Raw genomic sequence first — 21,783 nt, forward strand, 5'->3', positions numbered from 1 at the left:
GGTGACATGCTAATAAGAATGTGACATTTGTAGAGAAATGTGGCCAAGTCTTCTAACTCCTGAAGGAAGCCATCACTACCAAAACAGCTTTTGAAAGGAGACAACAAAACATAACTGTGTAAGTTGTGATTAGCAACCGGTGATAAGAGTCTTACCTATAAATGCTTCTAAGTGGCTGGTAATTGAAGCCAACTGATAGGTGGGAGCTGGGGATAATGCCAGCAATATTTTTAATACCTTTCAATCAAGGCTCTGAAAAATGCTTTGGAAAAATCTGATGCCAACACTGTCATTTCTGTCGTACAGACAAAGAAATGAGTAAAATGTTAACAGATTTTCCTGAAGCTGCAGAGCAAATCACTCTGGGGCCTGCATTTTAATGTACTCACCAGGGACAATAACTTGAAGTTTATTTTCTGATTTCAAAACAAATACCCCTCCCTGCTCTGCAGCGGGAAGGCCACCACAATGAGAAACCTGCGCACCTCGTTGCAACTAGGGAGGGCCCGCGTGCAGCAATGAAGACCCAACACAGCCAAAAATAAATAGAATGGATAAATTTATAAACAAACAAACAAACAAACAAACACCCCTTTCCTAGAAAGTTAGTCTGACCAGGAAATAATCAGAAATGAAGGAATTTTTTAAAAGAAACTAACCATAAAATATATAGAAGATCAAAGCCTGTCTCTTGTCAATCAGCATTCAGTGGCTTTTATTTTGACCCGAAACAACAAAGCTCAGTATTTTAGTATTATCTTCTATAAACATTTATCCTTTTTGCCACCAACATTGGAAAAACAAAAGAAAGGTCTGGCACAAGGCTGTTGGCTCTATATCCCAACAAATTAGGTGAGGACATGGCCTACCCTCATTCCTTTCAAAGAACCTTAAATTAGATTTCTGGTGAGTTTTCCAACAGACACTCATGAGATTGAAGAGATGTTCATCATCAACTGTAAATCATGACTTCTTCCCATACTACCCTTCTATAAAAGCCCCGAGGATTAATATCTCTTATGAATCTCATAATTACCTTGCAAATAACAGAATTGTAGTGCATTGTTTTTTCAGTTTAAAAAATTAACTGGTCAAACTTAAATACTTAACCCTGTCTATGCATTTCTTCACTTAAAAAACTTGAAGGAGGGACTTCCCTGGTGGTCCAGTGGTTAAGACAACACGCTTTCAATGCAGGGGGCATGGGTTTGATTCCTGGTTGGGGAACTAAGCTCCCACATGCTGTTTGGTGTGGCCAAAAAAATTAAAAAAAAAAAAAAAATGAAGGAAACTGGTTTCTCTGGATCTCTGAAAGGCCAGGGGGGTGTAATAAGTCAGGAACTGTATGAGCTTTAACAGTACTCTCTGCGGAGAGTACAGGTAGGAGCCTGAAATTGGGGGGGAGGGGGAGGGCAGGGGAGGAGGAAGGGGAGGGGGAGGGGGTATGGGAGGCACGCTGCTTAAAGTTCAATTCCAGCTCCTTCACTTATTAGCTGTGACCTTAGAAATTTTGTGTCTGTTTTCTCATCTGTAAAATGGGAATAACAACAGTATTTCTCTTATAGGATTCTTGTGGGGATTAAATGAAATACCCAGAAATTTTTTTTTTTTTAATTTTTTTGGCTGCACCATAAGGCATGCAGGATCTTAGTTCCCTAACCAGGGATCAAACCCTTGCCCCGTGCATTGGGATCGTGGAGTCTTAACCACTGGACCACCAGGGGAGTCCCGACCCATAAAAATTTTAAAACTATGATTAACACACAGCATTCAATACAACCTGATGTCAAAAGATTAAAAACTCAGGTCATGTCAACTCTCCAAGTCTGTTTCCTAATTTGTCAAACGAGAGCATTTGTCTTGGAGGATTTTGAAGCGGGGGGGGGGGGGCTCTAGAGCATCCCCTGAGGCCCCAAGTCAGGCACCCTCTCTCTAAACCTCAGCTTCCCCATCTGGAAAGCAAGGGTCAGAACAGTGCCTGCCTCCTGGGGGGTGACAAGAATGAAGACAGTCAAGTAAGCATTTTGCATGGTGCCCGGCTCATAATGAGCCAGGTATCACTGCCATCAGCTACGTTATTTATGATGACACTGGTTACTCTTTGCCTGTCAGATTCTTAAAGGGGGAGGATGATAAAGAAAGCCTTGTGAGTTGTACTTGGAAACCTCTCAACAGTGCTGACCAAACTCTAGTGCTTTTGCAAGCAGATAGGCAAAATGAAATCTGTAAATTCAGGCTCCAAAGGCTCGCAAGATTAATGATCCACATTGTCATACTGAGCTCCCAGCTGCTTCATTAATCAAATGCTACATCTGAGCACTGGGGAGGTGGCAAAGACACTGCTGAAGGAACTTCTCCACTGGACTAATTCCACTTATAACATTAAAGCCACCTTGAGGTATGTGTCTGCTCTTAAATGTCTTTTTTTTTTTTTTTTTTTTTTGCGGTACGCGGGCCTCTCACTCTTGTGGCCCCTCCCGTTGCGGAGCACAGGACACGCAGGCTCAGCGGCCACGGCTCACGGGCCCAGCCGCTCCGCGGCATGTGGGATCTTCCCGGACCGGGGCACGAACCCGTGTCCCCCTGCATCGGCAGGCGGACTCTTAACCACTGCACCACCAGGGAAGCCCTTAAATGTCTTTTCAAGAAACAAAAGAAGAAAATGCTCAAGTTGTGGTGGCTGGTGAATATAAAAGAAAGTCAGACCACTCCATGGATGGAGATGGCTGTTCCTCCTCATTTTATGTACAGAGGCATCCCAATAACATAAGCAGGAGTGAATTTGCTGGGAAGCTAATGAGGCTTGGGTTTCAGGTCTCTGCACCTGCATGGGCCTGTACCTAATTTTATATTAATAATTTGGTGTTCTTGCATTAAAAGAACACCCTAAGTTATATAAGCTTCAGGGCCCACAAAACCTGGATCCACCCCTGATATAAACCAATTGAATTTAAATTCAAGAAGGGAGTTCACCTTTTAAAGGACTCTCAGAGTCACTTCTTAAACAGAGACAAATACTTTCCTCTGCTTATATGTATGAAAAATTAAACCAAATGCTCTGAATAGGATTTCACAAAACATAAAGGTCTAATCAATACATATATAGAATAAACAGTTAGATCCCAACCGCACACCAGTCACTAAATTCCAGATGGATTAAAGACTTAAACCTATAAATGAAAATCCATAAAAATACCAGAATAAAATATAGAAGAACATGTGTATATTAAGTTGGTGAAGTCATTCCAAAAGTCACTCAAAACATGAAAAGGACTGACATGTAAAAAAAGATAAAAGATTAATATCCATAATATATAGGTCCTATAACTCAATTAGAAAAAGACAAACAATAAAGTGGAAAAAACAGGCAAGTCATAAACACTTGATTCAGAGGAAAGAAATACAAATGGCCAATAAGTCTACGAAAATGATGCCCCAGTGGTAATCAAGGAAATGAAAACTTTAAAAAAATCTACTTTTTTGTCAAATTAGCAAAAATTTAAAAGGCTGATAGCAACCACTGTTGATGAGGATATGGAAAAACAGATATTCTCACCACTATTGGTAGAAGTTAAATTAGGAACTTTTGGAGAGCAATTTGGCCATAACTATTTAAATTTTTTTAGATAAAATTTACATAATAAAATTCACAATTTTAAGCATATAATTCAGTGGTTTTTAGTACTTTCAAAATGTTGTACAACCATCACCACTGTCTAATTCCAGAATATTTCCATCACCTCAAAAAGAAATCCCTTACCCATTAGCAGTAAGTCCTAACTTCCTCCTCCTGTCCCCTGACAACCACTCAACCTACCTTCTGTCTCCATGAATTTGCCTCATCTGGACATTTCATACAAATGGAATCATACAATATGTGGCCTTTCCTGTCTGTTTCTTTCGCTTAGCATTATTTAAACTTTAAATGTTCCTATCCTTCAACCCATTTATGCCATTTCTTGATATCTATCATAGACAAATGTTGTTCATATGTGCCCCAACAGGCGTACTTAAGGATGTTCACTGCACCCATTTAAGTAGAAAAGTAATAGAAAGAAAAACAAGCCTAAGTATCTACCAATAAAGATATATTTAAATAAACAACAAGGACCTACTGTATAGCACAGGGAACTATACTCAATATCTTACAATAACCTATAACGGAAAAGAATCTGAAAAAGAATATATACATATATATATAACTCAATCACTTTGCTGGACACTTGAAACCAACACAACATTGTAAATTAACCATACTTCAATTAAAAAAAGAAAACAAAAACAAAACAACAAAAAAAGATATTTAAATAAACCACAGCCCCTCTGTTCTATGAAATACAGTTCAATAGTTAAAAAAACTGAGTATTTTAAGAACTCTCTCCTGACAGTTTTAAGTGAAAAGGGTGCGCTATGCAGGATTTCCTCTAGAGTGGCGGCCTAGGAGTGGGATTTCGGGGACTCGGGGAGGGGGTGTCTCCTCACTGACAGCCCCTACCATACCCATCACCCCACAGAGCTTATGCCAATTCACAGTCTCTTCCTGCATGGAAATGAGCTCAGAGCTTCTATTCTATTTATTTATTTATTTTACTTTTTTTTTTTTTTAATTGAGGTTGATTTACAATGTTGTGTCAATTTTTTCTGTACAGCAAAGTGACTCAGTTATACATATATGTATATTCTTTTTCATATTCTTTTCCATGATGGTTTGTCACAGGATATTGAATATAGTTCCCTGTGCTCTACAGTAGGACCTTGTTCTTTATCCATCCTATATTAATCCTTGTCAATCTCATGGGTTTGAAATGTTTCCTTATTGTTGCTTTAATTCTTCTTTTTCTTGATTACTAATAAGATTGAGCGTCTTTTTGTAGTTACAGATTCTTCTCATACTCTATAAATTGCCTGTTGTTTGTACCTTTTGCTCCCATTTTTCTGCTTTTTTCTTAGAAACCTTAGAGTTCTTTATATTCAGGGATATATCTGCAATTCTACTTCTAGAAATCTACCTTAAGGGGAAAAAGCTTTTGCACAGGTACACAAGGAAGCATATAAAAGAGTTCTCAGTAAAGCACTGCTTATAATAGGGAAACAGCAGAAACTAAACCTACCTCCTCCTCAGGAGGATAGAAAAATAAATTAGGCTTATTCATCAATGGCTACCATACAGCAGTCAGAATCAATGAGCTACATCGACAAGTACAACACGATACATATCAAAATTGACATTGAGTGAGAGAAAATACCCATTTGTAAAAGGATAAGCTCCCCAGAAAGGGGGATATGCAGAGGATAGTACCATTTATATCAACTTTTACCTCCTGGGTATTTTTTTCCCTGGATTATTTTAAAGTTAGTCTCCTCCCATCCAACTGACCACTGCCCAAGTTGGGAACCCCACAGTCTCAGCCAGATGACCACCACAGCCTTCTAACAGGTGTCCCTGTTTCCAAACTGGTCTTACTCCAATCTGTTCTTCACACAGCCACCAAAGGATCTGTCTAAAATATAAACCCTTCACTGGCTCTGCATTCCCCACAGGATAAAGTTAAGACCCTTTATAATCTGAACCCCAGCAGACCTCTCCAGCCTCAACTCTTGCCACTCTACCTATACTTTACATATACCCAACTTCTTAGTTGCCTTTTGGCACTCTGCCCCTAACTAGCATCAGAGAGCACTAGGAAACAACAAGCCTCCTCTCCCACCAGTCTTTTCTCTCTCTGAACACTAGGAATCTGCTGGCCAGCCCTGCAAGATTGGGGAATTACATACCATTCTTTCCCAAAGTCATTTTTAATAAGAACACATTTCAAACACCAAATTGTCAATATAAAATCCAACAGGTGGCTTAAGACGTTGCAAGATGGTTTGGTGTGTCACATGACTGGGCCAAAAAAACCAGCCTATATTTCTGATTCAAAAATAACCTAAATGGGCTTCCCTGGTGGCGCAGTGGTTGAGAGTCCGCCTGCCGATGCAGGGGCCACGGGTTCATGCCCCGGTCCGGGAAGATCCCACATGCCGCGGAGCGGCTAGGCCCGTGAGCCATGGCCGTTGAGCCTGCACGTCCGGAGCCTGTGCTCCGCAACGGGAGAGGCCACAAGAGTGAGAGGCCCGCGTACCGCAAAAAACAAAACAAAACAAAAAAACAACCTAAACTCCTACTAAGAAATATGGTTCTTGTTAACTGAACCATGTGATTAATATCTGTATTTATGCTTTAAGGGTAATTGTTTCTTTATGCTTTGGAATGAACCGTCTATATCAGTTGAACAGCTGAAATACTGTAATGAATACATTTGTGCGTAATTACATCCCATGTGTTAATGAGCTCAATTCACTTTCCCCACCACACTTTTACATTTCCTATCTGTCTCAGAAAGGTTGTGGAAGAAAAGAAATGGAATATAATGGAAGGAACCAGGATGATTTACTGAAAAGTTTGGACTGATGTGACCATATAAATGAACCTGGAATTTAGTGAAAGGTAGTGTGTGGTACTCAGAGACCCCTCTCACAGTGAGGGCAAGAGCAAGTGCTAAATTATGCCATCCAGACACTAGGGTTCTCACCCCTGCTCCATTCTCCAGCTCCATTCTGCTTCAAATCCTGTCCATTAAGAAGTGGGCTACAAACTCCATTTAAAAAAGGATTTATATCGGGCTTCCCTGGTGGCGCAGTGGTTGAGAATCCGCCTGCCAATGCAGGGGACATGGGTTTGAGCCCTGGTCTGGGAAAATCCCACATGCCGCAGAGCAACTAAGCCCGTGCACCACAACTACTGAGCCTGCGCTCTAGAGCCCACGAGCCACAACTACTGAAACCTGCGCACCTAGAGCCTGTGCTCTGCAACAAGAGAAGCCACTGTAATGAAAAGCCCGTGCACCACAATGAAGAGTAGCCCCTGCTCACTGCAACTAGAGAAAAGCCCGTGCGCAGCAACTAAGACCCAACGCAGCCAAAAATAAATAAATAAATAAATTTATTAAAAAAAAAAAAAAAAAGAATTAACATCAAGTACTGTGACTTCAGACAAATTATTAGTCCTTTCTGAGCCTTAAATTCTTTGGCTTACAGAAAAGACTCCATTTAGTATTGCAAGAAATATTCAAGTTATAAAACTTTGTAAAACTGTAAAACGCTACACGCGTGTAAGATCTGATCAATATTGTAATCAGAGGCACCCTATTAATATTAACAGCTGTCCTAGAAACTGGAAGCATGTTATAATAATCCTTAGTTTCCCAAATGCAGACTTGAAGCCATAGATTACCTTTATTTGTATGTTCCTGACAATTTACACCGGGAAAAACAGTTAAAGCACGCTCCTCCATATGAACCCCATATGCTGTCTGTGAATCACTTTCATCTCTAAATTAGCAGGATCCAAATTAGGAGGGCTTTCCTACAGTGAAATCTGTTTAAGCAAACATCTGCTGGTTCCCTGAAAAGTTTTTTTTTTTCTACAGGTGGCCTTTGAATTTGTGGCCCAAAATTTATGCAAAGAAAATGTAGCCTTTGAGACTAAAGGCTACCCCCTCAGAGAGAGGTAGTATCTTTGAGAACCTGGGCCTCCTCTCAGCCAGGGAGAAGGCGTGCTAGAGAGAAGCTCAGTTCCGGGCCAGGAAGTGCTCAGATTTAATGAAAGTGACAACTGCTTCATCACTGTCAGGGCGATACTGATTGAAAGGACGCATTTTTCCTGTTATTAATATTCTTAATCAAAGCATAAAAGGAAGCATATGTTTTAGTTGAATCAAGGCCCATTTTTCTGTTTTCTCAGTTACTCATTTGTCAGGATAATGGAATAGGGGAGGCACAAAATGCAATCCCAAAGCCATGAGTTCTGCCCTTAGCTTTACCCAAGATTGCCCAAATGACCTTGGGCAAATCACTGAGGGCAGATACTCACTTCGTGTCTGTATCAGTGCCAGAGTCAACAACCTCCCCTCAGGCCAGTGAATACTCACCAAATATTAGATGAGTCATCAAATGACCCTGATGCTTCTGTTAGTGTGACGAGCACATACAGACCGTTTTCTCCTCCAAATGATAGGACAGTTTTGAGATTATCTTAAGCTACCCCAAAAAGTGGGCTAAGACGTTGAGGGTCTTATTAATTTCTCTAACATTTCAGGGAAATGGCTTTATGGATACCTCTAACTAAAAAGGAAAATAATAACTGAAAAGATTATGCAAAAATCGCAAAAGTAACCCAGGTGTCCCAATTCTGAGGTCATCTTATGCTGCAGTGAAAGGTAATAAGCAGAGGGATCAGGAGAAAGTGGCATGTGATTGAAGTCGGAAATCGGAGGGGCATGAAGCACCCTGGGCAGACCCTGTAGCACATCTTATAAAAACAGAGAGGACAGAAGCACAAGACCAGTGGTCTCCCTCTCCCACCACTCCCAGTCTGCAGCGATTTCTCTGTGAAAGACTCTCAGGTCACCAGACAGCTCAGCTGGGCTTGGTGGGGCCGAGAGCCTGCAGTACCCGACCGTAAGCACAGCCAGCACGTCCATCCAGGTGGATGAAGCAGGACATTCCCCAAGGTGTGACATGGTCCCGAGGCACAGGGCCGCTGGTCCTCAGAAGATGAGTTTGCAATGAGGACCTGGGCCTTTCTGACCCCAAGGCCATGTTTGGCCAAAACTGGAGACGATAACCTCATTCTTCCTAGTTAATAAAAAGAGAGGTTGGCCGGGTGAATGTAATTAACCACGTGTGCATAGTGAGATTACACAGATAATTCATCAAGCTGTACACTTATCGTTTATACACACACAGACACTATCACAAGATGATACAGCAGTGGAACAGTGAGAGTGGTCCCCCAAGTCCACAAGCGCCACAGCATCCCACTTTCTGGGGAAAGTCTCTGAAGCCTAGAAGATCCAAAGAAACAGATGACTAGTGTGATCCTGTGACATGCATTAATGCCCAGGAAGAATGCATTTTTCTTCTTTGAGCCTACCTTGGCCTGGACGGCATAAGAAGCCAGGAGCACAGAAGCCTCGGGAGGGCAGTAGATCTTTTCATCTAAAATCTGCTTCTTTACCTGAAAGGGGCAACAGGGGAGACATGATACCGTGTGTGTGGACAGGAGCCGTGCAGGCTGGTCACAGCAAGACACTGCAGCGTGTTCTAATGAGGCCTGTCAACCCAGCCTGCTAATGATTTTCTGACAAAGGGAACGATTTTTTCTTTTTACCGCTGCCGACAGGTTGGGAGCTCGGTCCCCGAGAAGTTATTGGTAAGATGGCTACGCAGAAAAAAACCCTTAATCTCTTCTGTTCGTGATCAAATGCCAAAGAGTAAAAACAATCTTCGTAGTTAAAAAAAGAGACTGACATCTGGGTTGTGACGGAGGAGAGCTGTGAACTCGGGAAATGTCAGGAGCGGCTCTGGTGGTGATTGCAGCCTCGGCCCCAGCTGAGCACACGCAGAATCAGAGGAAATGGAGTCTGCTTTTAAGTCTTAACACAAGACCAAAGTCAGCGAGGCCACTGAGTTATGACTGCAGGAAAAAAACCCATCACTTTCAATATGCCTGCTCTAAGGAAAAAGGAAGCAATAAAGTTTGATCGATTAACCTTTAAGTCCACTTGAGGTCCGGGAAATATAATTCTTAAGCCATAATGTTGAATTAACATATCTCACTGCATTTAATTTCTTAGACTGGTACGGTGGGTGATGTTCCAGACATAGAGGCAAGACAGCCTCCTGAAGTGAGGGCATGCTGAAATAAACACAACGGGAAAGCCAGCTCTCTTTCACAGACGTCAGCAGTCACCAGATTCATAAAAGTAGTAAATTTTGCCTTGCTCAGCCATGAAAGCGCTCCAACATTTCAGTAGGAGGGGAAATTAAGCCAAAGTCAAATGGAGAATGGGCACTGCTTACAAGAAAACCATCTCTATATGGCTAGGACATTCTGGGGCCTAGGAGGTCATTTTGTGGTTTCATTCAAAGCAGGGCAACTTTCTAATCCTTCGGTTTTAAGCTGCACTACAGAAAAACTAAAAGGGCTTCCCTTTGACATGAAAATATTGGAGAGGGGATATACAAACACACACACTTTTTTTGGCAAACTTTTTTTTGCAAGAGAAATTATTGGAGGGGGTTATTACATTTAACTTAATATTTACTTAATGCAATAATCTGAGGCTCAAACTAATTATAGGAGGCCAGGCTATACGTGTACGTCTGGGCAATCATGTAATTAACGCCCTGCTAGGGTCTTTTCCATCACTGATGGTGGACACACCAGCCGTTCCAGCACCAAGCACCATAACTAACCGTGAAACTCGGAAAGTGCTCTGAGCGAGCAGTAGGAACACAAGCAAAACTGACAAGGTTCTCATCCTCACACCAGTCCCCCTAGCTGCACCTCTAGATGGTCAACTAGCTGTCTTTGAACCTATAATTATGGATCTCCTAATTTCTTCAATTCGGTGGAACAATTACTTATGGGGTGCCCACCGTGCACTCAACGAGCCTTGCCTTAAAGGGGCTTACAGTCTAATGAGGGAATAGGTGGAAAATAAGGCAATATAGACAAAGAGTGGCATGAAACATGATGTTTGAAGTACCACGTGTGTGGGATTTACCAAGTGTCACTGGAGTTCTGAAGTCCTGCCTTCATGAGAGCAAATTTAAAATTTCTGGAAGAACTACTCTTTGCAAGACTCTTTTTAGACTTCCTGGGCAACTATTGAGTACTTCTAAGTTAGTGAGGAGCCATCTTCAAAGATGTTTCTAGTTAGGGAGCTACTTGTATGTGTTCTTTCGCCATCATACTTTTGCAATTTCATTTGATGCCAATTATCATCACTCAAGTATAGTTCTGTCCTGAAGACTGTTTTTCATTATAGAACCAAAGGGACTGGCTTTCCAGAGGGAGAACATTTTCACAATGTGGAGGCATTTGTGGTCAAATCCGAGGGGTTGGCCCAGGCTGCCTCTGCTGCTACCCCTGGGGGCGGTTCTCTCAAGATCAGGGGGGTAGCATGGAAAGGGGTACCTGCAAGAAGAATAAATGTTGCGTGATCTCCTGAACCAGCTCCTCCTCGGCATTCTCAGGATAAAATTTGGCCAGGAAGTGAAAGGTGACTGGCTCTTCCTTTGAAACGTCATGATCCAGCACCTGCGGAATTACAGAGCAAAAGAAAAACAAGCTAGTTTCGCCCCTCTCCCTCCCAGGCCACCATCAAAGGACCTTCTGCAGGGAGTGTATAAACATTTTTCTCCCTTCTAAATTTATCACATTTCCCAAAGGTTGTGATTCTACAGTTTGAAGTATTCACAAACCCATCTATAACAGGAGGTAATATTCACTTCAGATGGTGAATTAATCAAATTAATCAATATCCCCAAGTGGTGAGTGGAGCTAAGATGATTTAGGCACAAATGTTTTCAAGGCCACAGAGATAGCTAAAAACTAGAAATTTATAACTCAAAGGCCTTGGGCACTATCCTTTACAGGTAGGCTGAAGGTTTTTTAATTTTCTCAAGTAGTGGAATCTTCCTTTACTCTTTTGTCCTGCTGACTACCTACAACATTTAGGTCCATACTGGAATGGAGCTTAGAGATGATGAACTAAATATTTGTGAGATCGTCTAAACATTAACTGAGCAACAAAAGTAAAACACGTCCATCATGGCAACCCTTTGTTTCAAGGAACCTCTAGAGATGCCCCACGAAATACTTGAGCACAGCCAATAAACCACTCTGCCTTTAATATTCTAACAATTTCATCCACCCACTGGAAAGCTTGAGCCATCTGCTCTCCAGAATGAATTTCATCTCAGGACATAAACATGCCATGTGACAGGCTACAAGGCTCCATTAACATGTGTCATAATTTATTTCCTTTGAGCAGCAGGCTCCATGGCTCCTGAGGCCCCCAATCTAATATCCATTTGGCCAACACTCAGGTACGATTTCAAATTTACTTTGCTGAGAGTCACAAAGTGATACTGAAGGTTTGGCTGTCTTTGGTGGATAACTCTCCAGGCTCCTGCCCAAATTCCTGGTCGTGGTGCCCAAGAGATTCAAAATAAACCTGATCTAGGACGCTCTTGCTGGCATGGCAGCACTTGGACATTCATGATCGCTGGGAATTACCATGTGAAATTTATAACCAGCAGGGACCCCAATGTGAAGATTCAGATTACTGCGTACATATGTAAACACAATTTGAACGCCTGAGTTTAGAGTCAAACTGGTAGAAGACAGGAGGCTTTCACTGTTTATCATGCAAAGTAGTAGATAATAGAATGAGGTAGGCAATTTCAGGGGGTAATTTGGGGTAAAAATGAGACACTGACTTACTCAGAGATTCAGGGATCTTTTAGGAGTCACTGACTAAAACATACGGACCTGCTCTCAGCGTCTCCATGGATAGGTTGGCAGGTAAGTAGGTGACAGCGTCTTTGTGAGCACATAAGAACCCACGCAGAGGGCAGTTCCCCGAGGCAATATCCATTTCTAAGCCACATTAGAACTGCTGGGAGTCAGACTTGTACACCAGACCTCAGAAGCCCCAGAATATCATGAGAACAAAATAGACATTCTTCCTTCACCGCAGGAACCAGGGCACTCTTTATTCCTTAGATCATGTTAATGAATAAATTGAGTTGGGCCATGGTGTTTCTCAAAAATACTCTAAAACATTCCCTAAAGAACAGGAGCCCCAAGAAAATCTTTCAAAGACATAAGTTGTGGGAAAAAAACCCAAAACGATAATACAATAGTAATTTTTATCCACGAAGCCTGACTCATGGCTCAGTCAACAGAATGGCATTAAGCCTGAAGCAATCAGGTGACACCCGGTGACAACAAGGAAGAAGCCAGGGATGGCACCTGGTCAGTCCTGGGTGGTTCTGCAGGCCCCGGGGTAGCCGGTGAGGAACAGGGGTGGGGCCTCCCTAGGCCCGCATCCTGTCCCGTATAACTTCCTCCGCAACCCGCCCCTCTCTCTGCTGTGTACCCATAATGCCCCATGATGAGCAATAAGCTAGACACATGCTCAGGGGAAATCCAGAGCCCATGCCAGCCCCACTGGTGTCACCAGGGTCTGGGCCCACCTTCTTGTCCATCTTGAGCCAGGCCACGGTGTCCTTGATTGTATACTGCAGGCCAAAGAACCAGGTTTCCCGAAGCCCCAGGGTCCGGCACACCAAGTCAAACAGGTCCTTCCCCTTCCACTTCATCTGCAAGGGAACAAACCAACAGGGGAAGACAGCTGAGCCCAAGTGGTAATCTGCTCGCAGGAAAACCTTTTCTCTGCTCCCCCCACCTCAGGTTCTGAAAGGTGGGGATGACGCTAAGATGGCTGAGGAGCACAGAATTCCTAAATAATTGTAAACCTTCCTACACAAAACCATGAGTGGGAAAATAATAATTAGAGCTTAATGGCTTAATCACTGCAAAGCATACACAATACCTCCCTTGGACAGTTCCTTAACAGATCTTAATATGCCCAAAGCTGCCAATTTAGGAAAGCTGGTAAATAACGTCCACATTTAAGAGTCAAGCTTCTCCCGTTAACCCAAGGTTAGCTTCTAGAGACATTCGTTTCCTCAAGATTTTCTTGTTGATTTTCTTTTTAATCATGACTCTGCCCTTTAATAAAAGGCTAGCTTTTTAAAATGTAAAAACTAGTTTTACTTGATTTTTTTTTAAAACGCAACATAGGGTACGAAGTTGTAACTGATGTCACAAATCATGGGGAAAAAGAACCACTAGAGACCAGCCAGTCCAATCACGGGTCTCTCCCCATCATGATGTGTAACCAAGGCCAAAGAGGAGGTGTCCACCTACAGCCACATGCAGCAACTTCAAACTCTTGTATCAAAACCCAGGGGACAAACAGACAGGAATACACTGTAGTGTGCTAATCCCGTAGCCTCATTTTCAAAAGGACCTGAAGCAATGGCTGCTAAACCCATTTCTCAGCTCTTCAATCTTGTGGCCAGAAAAGCATGTTCAATATCATAATAGGGGAAGATAATACCCAGGAGCTCAGTAAATGTTGCCACCCGTGATGCAGCCACCCATAGCGGCTGCTGGCCTTGACCCCAGTCAGTGGCCCCCAAGTATCAGGTGGACATTCAAATGGACACCTGCGTACAGGGATGAGCACAAGACACGTCACGGAGATGGTGGGCACAGATGGTGGATTCAAATACGAGGTCACCAGACATCGGAAGAGGAAGACCACCTGACTGCAGGGGCGTCTGTCCTTCTCCTGCTCTCATTAGAAATTTCCACCCAAGGTCCTGGCACACTGAAGATGCACAATGAAAAGGAACTGGGGAAAGTTCAGGGTTCAGAGACTTCTTGTAAAAGCAAGAAGGAAAAAAAATAAGTTAGACCTCTAAAATCTGATTGGTGTTTGCTAAAACCTGATTCTAGAGGATTTTTCAAGCAGGCCTTCTATTTTTAATATATGTGAATGGACGGCGTGTTCCCTACGAGGAACTCAACAGGAAAGCCCATCCTTCTCCGTGTGTATATTCAAAGTCAAAGAGCAAAGGAGCAACCTAGATGGAAGCACACCAAAACTGCAGCAGACACAGGGTGGAGATATGGATTAGCTTTTGTCCTTCTCCAAAAGACGCTCTAGCTCTGCCCCGGTCCCCTCTCTGTGACTTGAGTGGGGCCCCTGCAACATTACAAAGGTTGAGTTCTTTAGAAATTATTTTGAGTAAAATAAAATAAAATGTTTTATTTTAAAAAGATGATCTTCCCCTTTTGTAAGGCTTAATAATGCTTGTTGGCACACCTGTGTCCCAGTCTGACACTGGGACAAAGGGTTTTTTAATTCACGGTAGGTTTTAATTCCTACAGGCGGACTTCACTGAAGAAATGTTATTTTGGAAAACTAGGAGCTTCAGGATGCTGATTATCCTCTTGTTTCTATTTTAAGCCAGTACATAGTATATAAATTATAAATGACTACTTTGCTACAAGATAATGTAACACTTAAGAGCACACATTAACTTGGAGAAGTGAAATACCCAAGGGCCAAGAAGATCAAGGTAATGATCCCCAATCCGCCATAACTCACGGCCACCGCAGGGCGGGCTCTGGCACGAGGGGCTGTCTGCAAGTGGGTGTGTGGTGCATCTAAACGAGAGCTACCAAGAGAATGCTGAGTGGATTTCCTGATTTGGGAGCTTAAATTCTCAAACATAATCTCGTATTAATGCAGTTTTCTACTTCCTTGTTTCTAAAATGCAAAATTGTTGAATGCAGAGACAATGTCTTTGCTACTATGGAGCTTGCAATAAAGTGAAGAGAGGGGAAATTTTTTCACACCGATTCAGAATGCCTGGCTTATATTTTCAACTTTAAGAATTGTAGGGTGTCAAATTGGAAATGAGTCTGAGTAATTAATTACCCACAGTAGACCTGTCCCCTTTTTGTATAAGGAAACATTCTTTGGCAGCCTGCTACAGCAGACAACTGGCCTTCCTCTTGGTGGTCTAAGGTAGGCAACCCCCCAGATCACCTCTTTTTCTGCTCTGTGGGGTTCCTTTCATCTTGCTCTCCTCCAGCACTCCCCAGCCACCTTTTCCAGTAAGTAACTGGTATCTTAACACTCTTCTCCCACCCTAAAACAAAACCCATTTTCAGAAGAGCCCGGTATTTATTGCTCCTTTACAGCTCAATGTGAATTAAAGCCTCTGCTTCCTCTCATCTAATCCTTTTTTTGGCTGCACCTCGAAGCCTGTGGGATCTCAGTTCCCCAACCAGGGATTGAACACTGTCCACAGCAGTGAAAGCCTGGAATCCTAACCACGAGGCCACCAGGGAACTCCCCATCCTCTCAGCTAATCTTTCAGCAGGCATTACACAGCACATCCTATGTGCCCAGCAATATTAGACACTGAGGATGTGAAATTCTGGAAGAATGTTCCCTGCCGAAGACTCAAGTAACGACCCAGGTTGGAAAAAGCTTTAAAGAACAAGGGAGAATTAGTTAAAGGAGAAAAGGAAATAAGTCTAAAAACAGACAAACGTCATGTTCTCTACAGGGAACTGCATGTCATCTGGCAGAGGTGAAACAGACAGCCTGAACTCAGTGGGCCTGGTGGGGATGGACCAGGACTCTCCATATACCCAGAGGCAGAGGAATGATGGGATCAGACCTGCATTCTAGAATGTGCACTAACAACAGGTTGGAGGAAAGGAGACTGGAATCAAGAAGGGCAGAAGGGAGGCCAACTCCCACCTTGATGACGGCAGTGCGAAGGAGAGAAAGCCTGAGAACTAGAAAAGCATCAAGAGAAACACCTGAATTCCTGGCTTGAGCATCAGGTGGTTCCAGTAGAGGAGGGATGGAAGACAAGAGAAGCAGGAGCAGCAAGTTTTGAGGGAAATAGATGAGTAATTAAGTTCTAGACAAAGTAAGATAGGGTGCCTGAGGAAACCAAGTAGAGATGTCCTAAAGACACCTGATTTTAAGTCTTAGCTCTATTTACAAAATAAAGTGTTCTAGTTTTTAGTTATTAAGTTTTTCTCTTGGGCTAAATCTAACCTCCAATGTGTTGTTGCCTACACGAGGGTGCACTTTTCAACATGCCTTCCCCAAATGTATGAGGCTCGCTTAGTCTTCCTAATTTGGGTTTCTACTTCTTCACAAACAAGAACCACCGGTCACAGTTACTCCTGGTGGTTCTTGGGAAACCCTGAGGATGGGAGGTCTTGGGTTGCAATGGGGCTTCCTTGGTGCTGCTGACTCGCAAGAGCATGAGCACACCCACCTCCAGTTCTATCACTGGTCCACTGCGCTGTGCTGATGTGGAAAGGTGATGTGACCACCTAAGCATCTCCCTAGATCGTAGGCACCTCAGCACAAGAGCAACGCCGGTCATCTCTCTACTCCCCACGGCACCCGCCGAGTGTGCACACACAAGACGCGGCAAACGATGGCTGTGTGACAGAACAGACTTGACCACTTCAAAACCCGAGGCTCAAAAGTGTAAAGCAAAATGAACCCCCATTCGTCCACTCCTTCGACAAACATTTAGTGAACACACGCTGTGTCCGAGCACCAGCCGAGGTGCAGGGGATAAATGGGGGACAGAAGACAACAGGCCCAGGGTGTGAACCTGTCAGAAACAGATAATCATTCCCCTCGCCCCACACACAAATCAACTCCGGGTGTGGTGGTCAGCACTATAGCACCCAGTGCCACAACAGGGACATCAGGGACTGGAGGGACCCTCTATCTTGAACGGGTGGGCAATGGCATCTGAACTGGTGGGAAAGAGAAGCCAAGACCAGCCTTGGGGAAGGAAGAGAGAGCAGGCAAGTGTGTTACAGGCAGAGGGAAGAGCATATGCGAAGGTCTAGAGGTCTAGATGGTTCTTGTAGGAAATGACAGTATTGTAGTTCAGTTTGGCTGGAGAACAGAGGCTGGGGAACACTTGCTATACTTTCAACTACCATCTACAATCAATTCTTGGGAATTCTCTGGCAGTCCAGTGGTTAGGACTCCACGCTTCCACTGCAGGGGGCACGGTTGGGGAACTAAGATCCCGAAAGCCATATGGCATGGCCAAAAAAAATAAAAAATAAAACCAATTCTTTGTCTCCTAACTCTGACCTGTCGTGTGAACCACAGAAAGCTGTCTGAGTGGCTGTTTTCTCCTTTTTCCCTAGGATGGAACATAACTTGTACCATTCTAGATGTACAGGAGAGAAGCTAAATCATTACATAAGATGGATGCTTCCAAAGATTAGGGCTTAATTCCTTCCAGGAACCAGTCTAAAAGGCAGAGAGAAACAGTGGTTATCTAACATCATCGGTATGAATCTCAGTGCTGCCGCTGTGTGACCTTGGGCAACTTATTGAACTTCCTTGTGCTTTGCAACAGGGATAATAAACAGAACCTGTTTTAGCAGATTGATCTCAGGATTAAGTGCACTGATACATTTGAAAAGCCTAAGAAGGTGCCACAGTAAATACTCAATAAAAGGTGGTGATTACTCATTCTAACCCCGCCTCTTCTTATATTCTCAAGGGGCATCGTTTAAAGCCTCCAGTTGTGTTCCACTCCACGCATGATGGATGGCAGATCAGAAAGGGCACCATCAATTCTCATCGTGCTAACCAAGCCATCACTCGCTTGACAAACATTTATTGAGCACCCACTACATCCTAGTCACTGCGCTCGGCCCCAGAGATGAATGATGAATCTGGGACAAGACGCTGTCCCTATTCACGGCTGATGGGGAAGACAGGTGAACGGATAAGGAAAGTGCAACCTGGCAAATGCTCACAGAACAGAGGACTGAGGGAACGCAGCTCGGGCCTGGGAGTCTGTGGGGTGAGTGGCTTCCCTGGGGAGATGCCGTCTGAGCTGGGTCTCAAAAGCCAGGCAGCAGCTGGTCCTCTGGTGAAGGGGCTGAAGGAAGAGAGGTCACTCCAGCCGGAGGGAACAGCATGTCTGTCGCTTGGGTCCAGGCTGTTGTCAAGTGAAGGAACGTTCTTTGCGTTCTTCTGGTATCTGACAAGCAGCGTGACTGTCCTATCTGCAGTACTGAATGTTCAGTGCAGTACTGTGTACATGGCTTCAGCCCCACGCGTGTGACAGCTCGCACCCACCACGGCCACTCAGGGCCTGGCTCGTTCAGTCCCTGCTCTGAGCGGCCAGGCCCCCCTGAACAATACCTGCCACGTCTCTAAGGAGCCACGACCAGTGGGATAGTCTCGTGTTTCTTTTTTTATTAAAACATTTTCTCTTCTGATACCAGCTAGCACATAAGCCATTCAGGCTTTGCACTTATGCTACTTACAGGCCTTTTTGGAGGGTTTGTCATTTTTCCCGAACAGATTGCCAAAAAGAGAACAGTCCCTGGTGCTGATGAAATGTTCACCTGAACTCATCTCTTCCGCCCTGGGGCAAGTGTTCCACTGCTCCACATACCCCCTCACCCCCGACTCTGCTCAGCCCAGTGAAGGGAGGGAGGCGACGAGGCAGGGGCTCATCTTGCAGGCAGAAAAGGAGCGGTGGAGGGAGGGAGAAAGGAGATTGCAGGAAGGAGCCGGACTCCATGGCGTGTGGGCTCCAGCTCTGTGGGCCTCGGCCTCCAGATGCCCTTGAAGCTCAGGGCAAATGGCAGGGAGTCTGGGCGCACGGCGTGTCTTGCATCATGGCTGTGTTCTTGCATTACTTTAACGGGCTGCGGTGCTATTTCCCAGATCCATCCCATGCCTCTATCACAGATGGATGTGTATGAACTTTATAAACAGGACTAAGTGCTGTCAGCTTGTTATCTTTTGTAGGGGCTGGATTTATGAGCTTTACCCAGAGTGAAATGCTTGTCATTTATCAACCTCAAATGTTTTAAGGAAATAGCACTAAGCACTTAGGCTCTGCAGCAGGAAACGTAGCTGGAATGCAGCACTTTTCTGTTGTTGGAAGCAACTGGCACCAATAACCTACAGGACCAATCAGGGTCTATTAACCGGGGAAGCATTTTGAATAACGTCTGAGACATCTTCTTACAACAGGCCAGGTTTAGACTCACAACCCTAAAACTACCACTTGTTTTTTTGGCTTTGGCAGCCTTTGCATTGCATTTCTCGCACGGCTTTCTCTGGGCCGTGCAGAGAATCGAATGTGGCTGCCATGTGTGAAATGCCTGAGAATCAGAAGCCCCAGAGAAACTTCAGCTTTACAGAGAAGACTCAGACCTGGAGAAGCTAGCAGAGAAGTGACATCCCATTTCATAGATGTCGGGAGACAGGATTATCAGCCACACAAGAGATGCTATTTGACTGGCTGTCTACTCCACAGAAGAGGAAAGAGAACCGACGGACAGACCCGGCATTCACTTATCAGGGTTTCTTCTAATTAGTTCACAAGCTGCCCCAGCATTTTCTATAAAAACTATTGAAAGGTTAGCTCCCTTACAGACAGAGCAATAGAAGGGACCGTACCTCCCCGGGCTCAGGACACATGTAGCGTGTTTACCGTGATTTCGGGAACGCGAGAGCAAGGAGGGCTGTAATCTCCCCTCTCCACGTTCACCCCTAATTGACTTTTGCAGTCGTGGCTGCCCTACGAGAACTGATTTCAGAGAAGAGTTGAGAATTTAAGATGCTGATGTGCCTGATCCAAACCTACATACAACTTTTATTGGTCTGTTTGGAAAAAACAGATGCCAAACACCTCCATTTACAAGATAAACACAATGGAAAGAGTTATAAAAGTGATTTTCCTGTGCAGCAGTGAATAATGAGTCCCATTAAAATCTATTCCAGTTAATCAAAGAGGATAAAAGAGTGCAGTAATGGGGGTGTAAAACCGACCCTCCCCAACTCATACCACAGAAGCAGGTTCTGTGTCTGCTGTCGTGGTTAAGGACACACACACACCACTCCTAATCAGCCATTATTTCTGAGGGAAAAGGAGACCCTCCAAATAGAAACAAGATTTTAGTCAAAAAAAGAGACTCGTCTCTTTGCTCTACCAATCACGACCCCCAAATCCCTTATCTCGATCTGCACAAAATCTCACAAACCTGAAACCTCCTTTTTGCAAAAACAAAACAAAACAAAACAAAACAACAAAAAAACTCAATTCCAATCTTGCCCTGTCAGTTTCTGCCATAATCAACCACAGCAAGTAATTTTCCTCTCCCAGCCCTCCAATCATCGCTGTTAGTATGGTGAATCTATTTAAATCATTGGTTTCAAGGCCCTCCACCAATTACTTCCTCTCTCCTCCAACCAACTGCTCTGCCTTGTTACAAGGCAGCCTCTGCCCTCCCTGGTCAGCAAACCTACATGCCTCTAGTTACCCACAACCAGACCTTTCTAAGATCCCTTCTTTATCTCACCACTGTCTCCCTCCCCCGCATACAATACCAGATATGTGAGTTAGTATGTACTTTACATACACGGAAAAATGAGGTGTCTGTCTCTGCCCAAGATTCCTGTCCTTCCTGCAATTCTGCAGATCATAAACTCCTTGAAGACAAGGGCTAACACACATACATACACACACACACACACACACACACTCTCCCTGTCTCTCTCTCTCTCTCTCTCTCTCTAAGTCTCCCAGGACCCACACAAGTGCGGTATAATCTGTGGCCACTTCACAAATGCTTGTGGTTGGCTGACGATGCTGATGATAATGATGATGATACCTAAGCTGCGCCTTCTGAGTAGAACAGTCTTCTAGGTAATGATTGCAATGAAGCAAGAATTTATGACACTCCTCATTAAAATTCTAATTGCATAATTGGGCCTGAAGGTATATACCCGCCCCCTTTGGGGACACATACTGATCTCCACTCTCTAAAAATACCTTGGCAAGGAAATCTAAATCTCAAAACGCCAACCAAGAAAAATTTCCACAGAACAAGAGACCAGTAAGAAACAGATCACAGCGCCTCGGCAAGCCACAAAACGGAGGTTTTAAACTCTGAGAAGTCTTTCAAAACAAAATGAATTATAGATTTTTTGGAGGGAGAAAAGTTCTTATGTTTGCAGCCCCTGGCACATTGCCTGCTTTAGCGGAGACAGGTTCTAGCAGCGGCCGTGAGCCCAGAGAGGGGATCTACGTCCTAAACTCCCCCCTCCACCACGCACAACCTTGGGTGAGCCACACAGCTCAACTGCGCCTCAGTTTCTTCACCTGTCAATCAATTGTGCCCCCATGCAAGGCCCAAATTTTATAATGCTGTGAAAAAAGATGAGAGGCTTGAAGCTTTGAAAGTCAGCTGACAGATGACAAAGCAAAAAGAAACAATAG

General features: G+C 43.9%; 1 protein-coding gene across 4 annotated transcripts in view; it reads right to left on the reverse strand.

Moving 5' to 3' along the window:
• Positions 1-21,783, reverse strand: part of NF2 (neurofibromin 2) — a 78,168-nt gene that overhangs the window by 39,014 nt on the left and 17,371 nt on the right. For all 4 annotated transcript variants that reach the window (XM_029226306.1, XM_029226295.1, XM_029226324.1 and 1 more), the window contains exons 2-4: positions 13,093-13,218; positions 11,027-11,149; positions 8,978-9,061 (exon numbers count right to left, since the gene is read on the reverse strand). In XM_029226306.1, coding sequence (XP_029082139.1) covers positions 8,978-9,061; positions 11,027-11,149; positions 13,093-13,218 — 333 coding nt within the window. The remainder of the gene's footprint in view (positions 1-8,977; positions 9,062-11,026; positions 11,150-13,092; positions 13,219-21,783) is intronic.

This window comes from Monodon monoceros, unplaced genomic scaffold, assembly GCF_005190385.1.
Source record: "Monodon monoceros isolate NGI ecotype Baffin Bay Population unplaced genomic scaffold, NGI_Narwhal_1 Super_Scaffold_1, whole genome shotgun sequence".
In the NCBI taxonomy this organism is placed as follows: Eukaryota; Metazoa; Chordata; class Mammalia; order Artiodactyla; family Monodontidae; genus Monodon; species Monodon monoceros.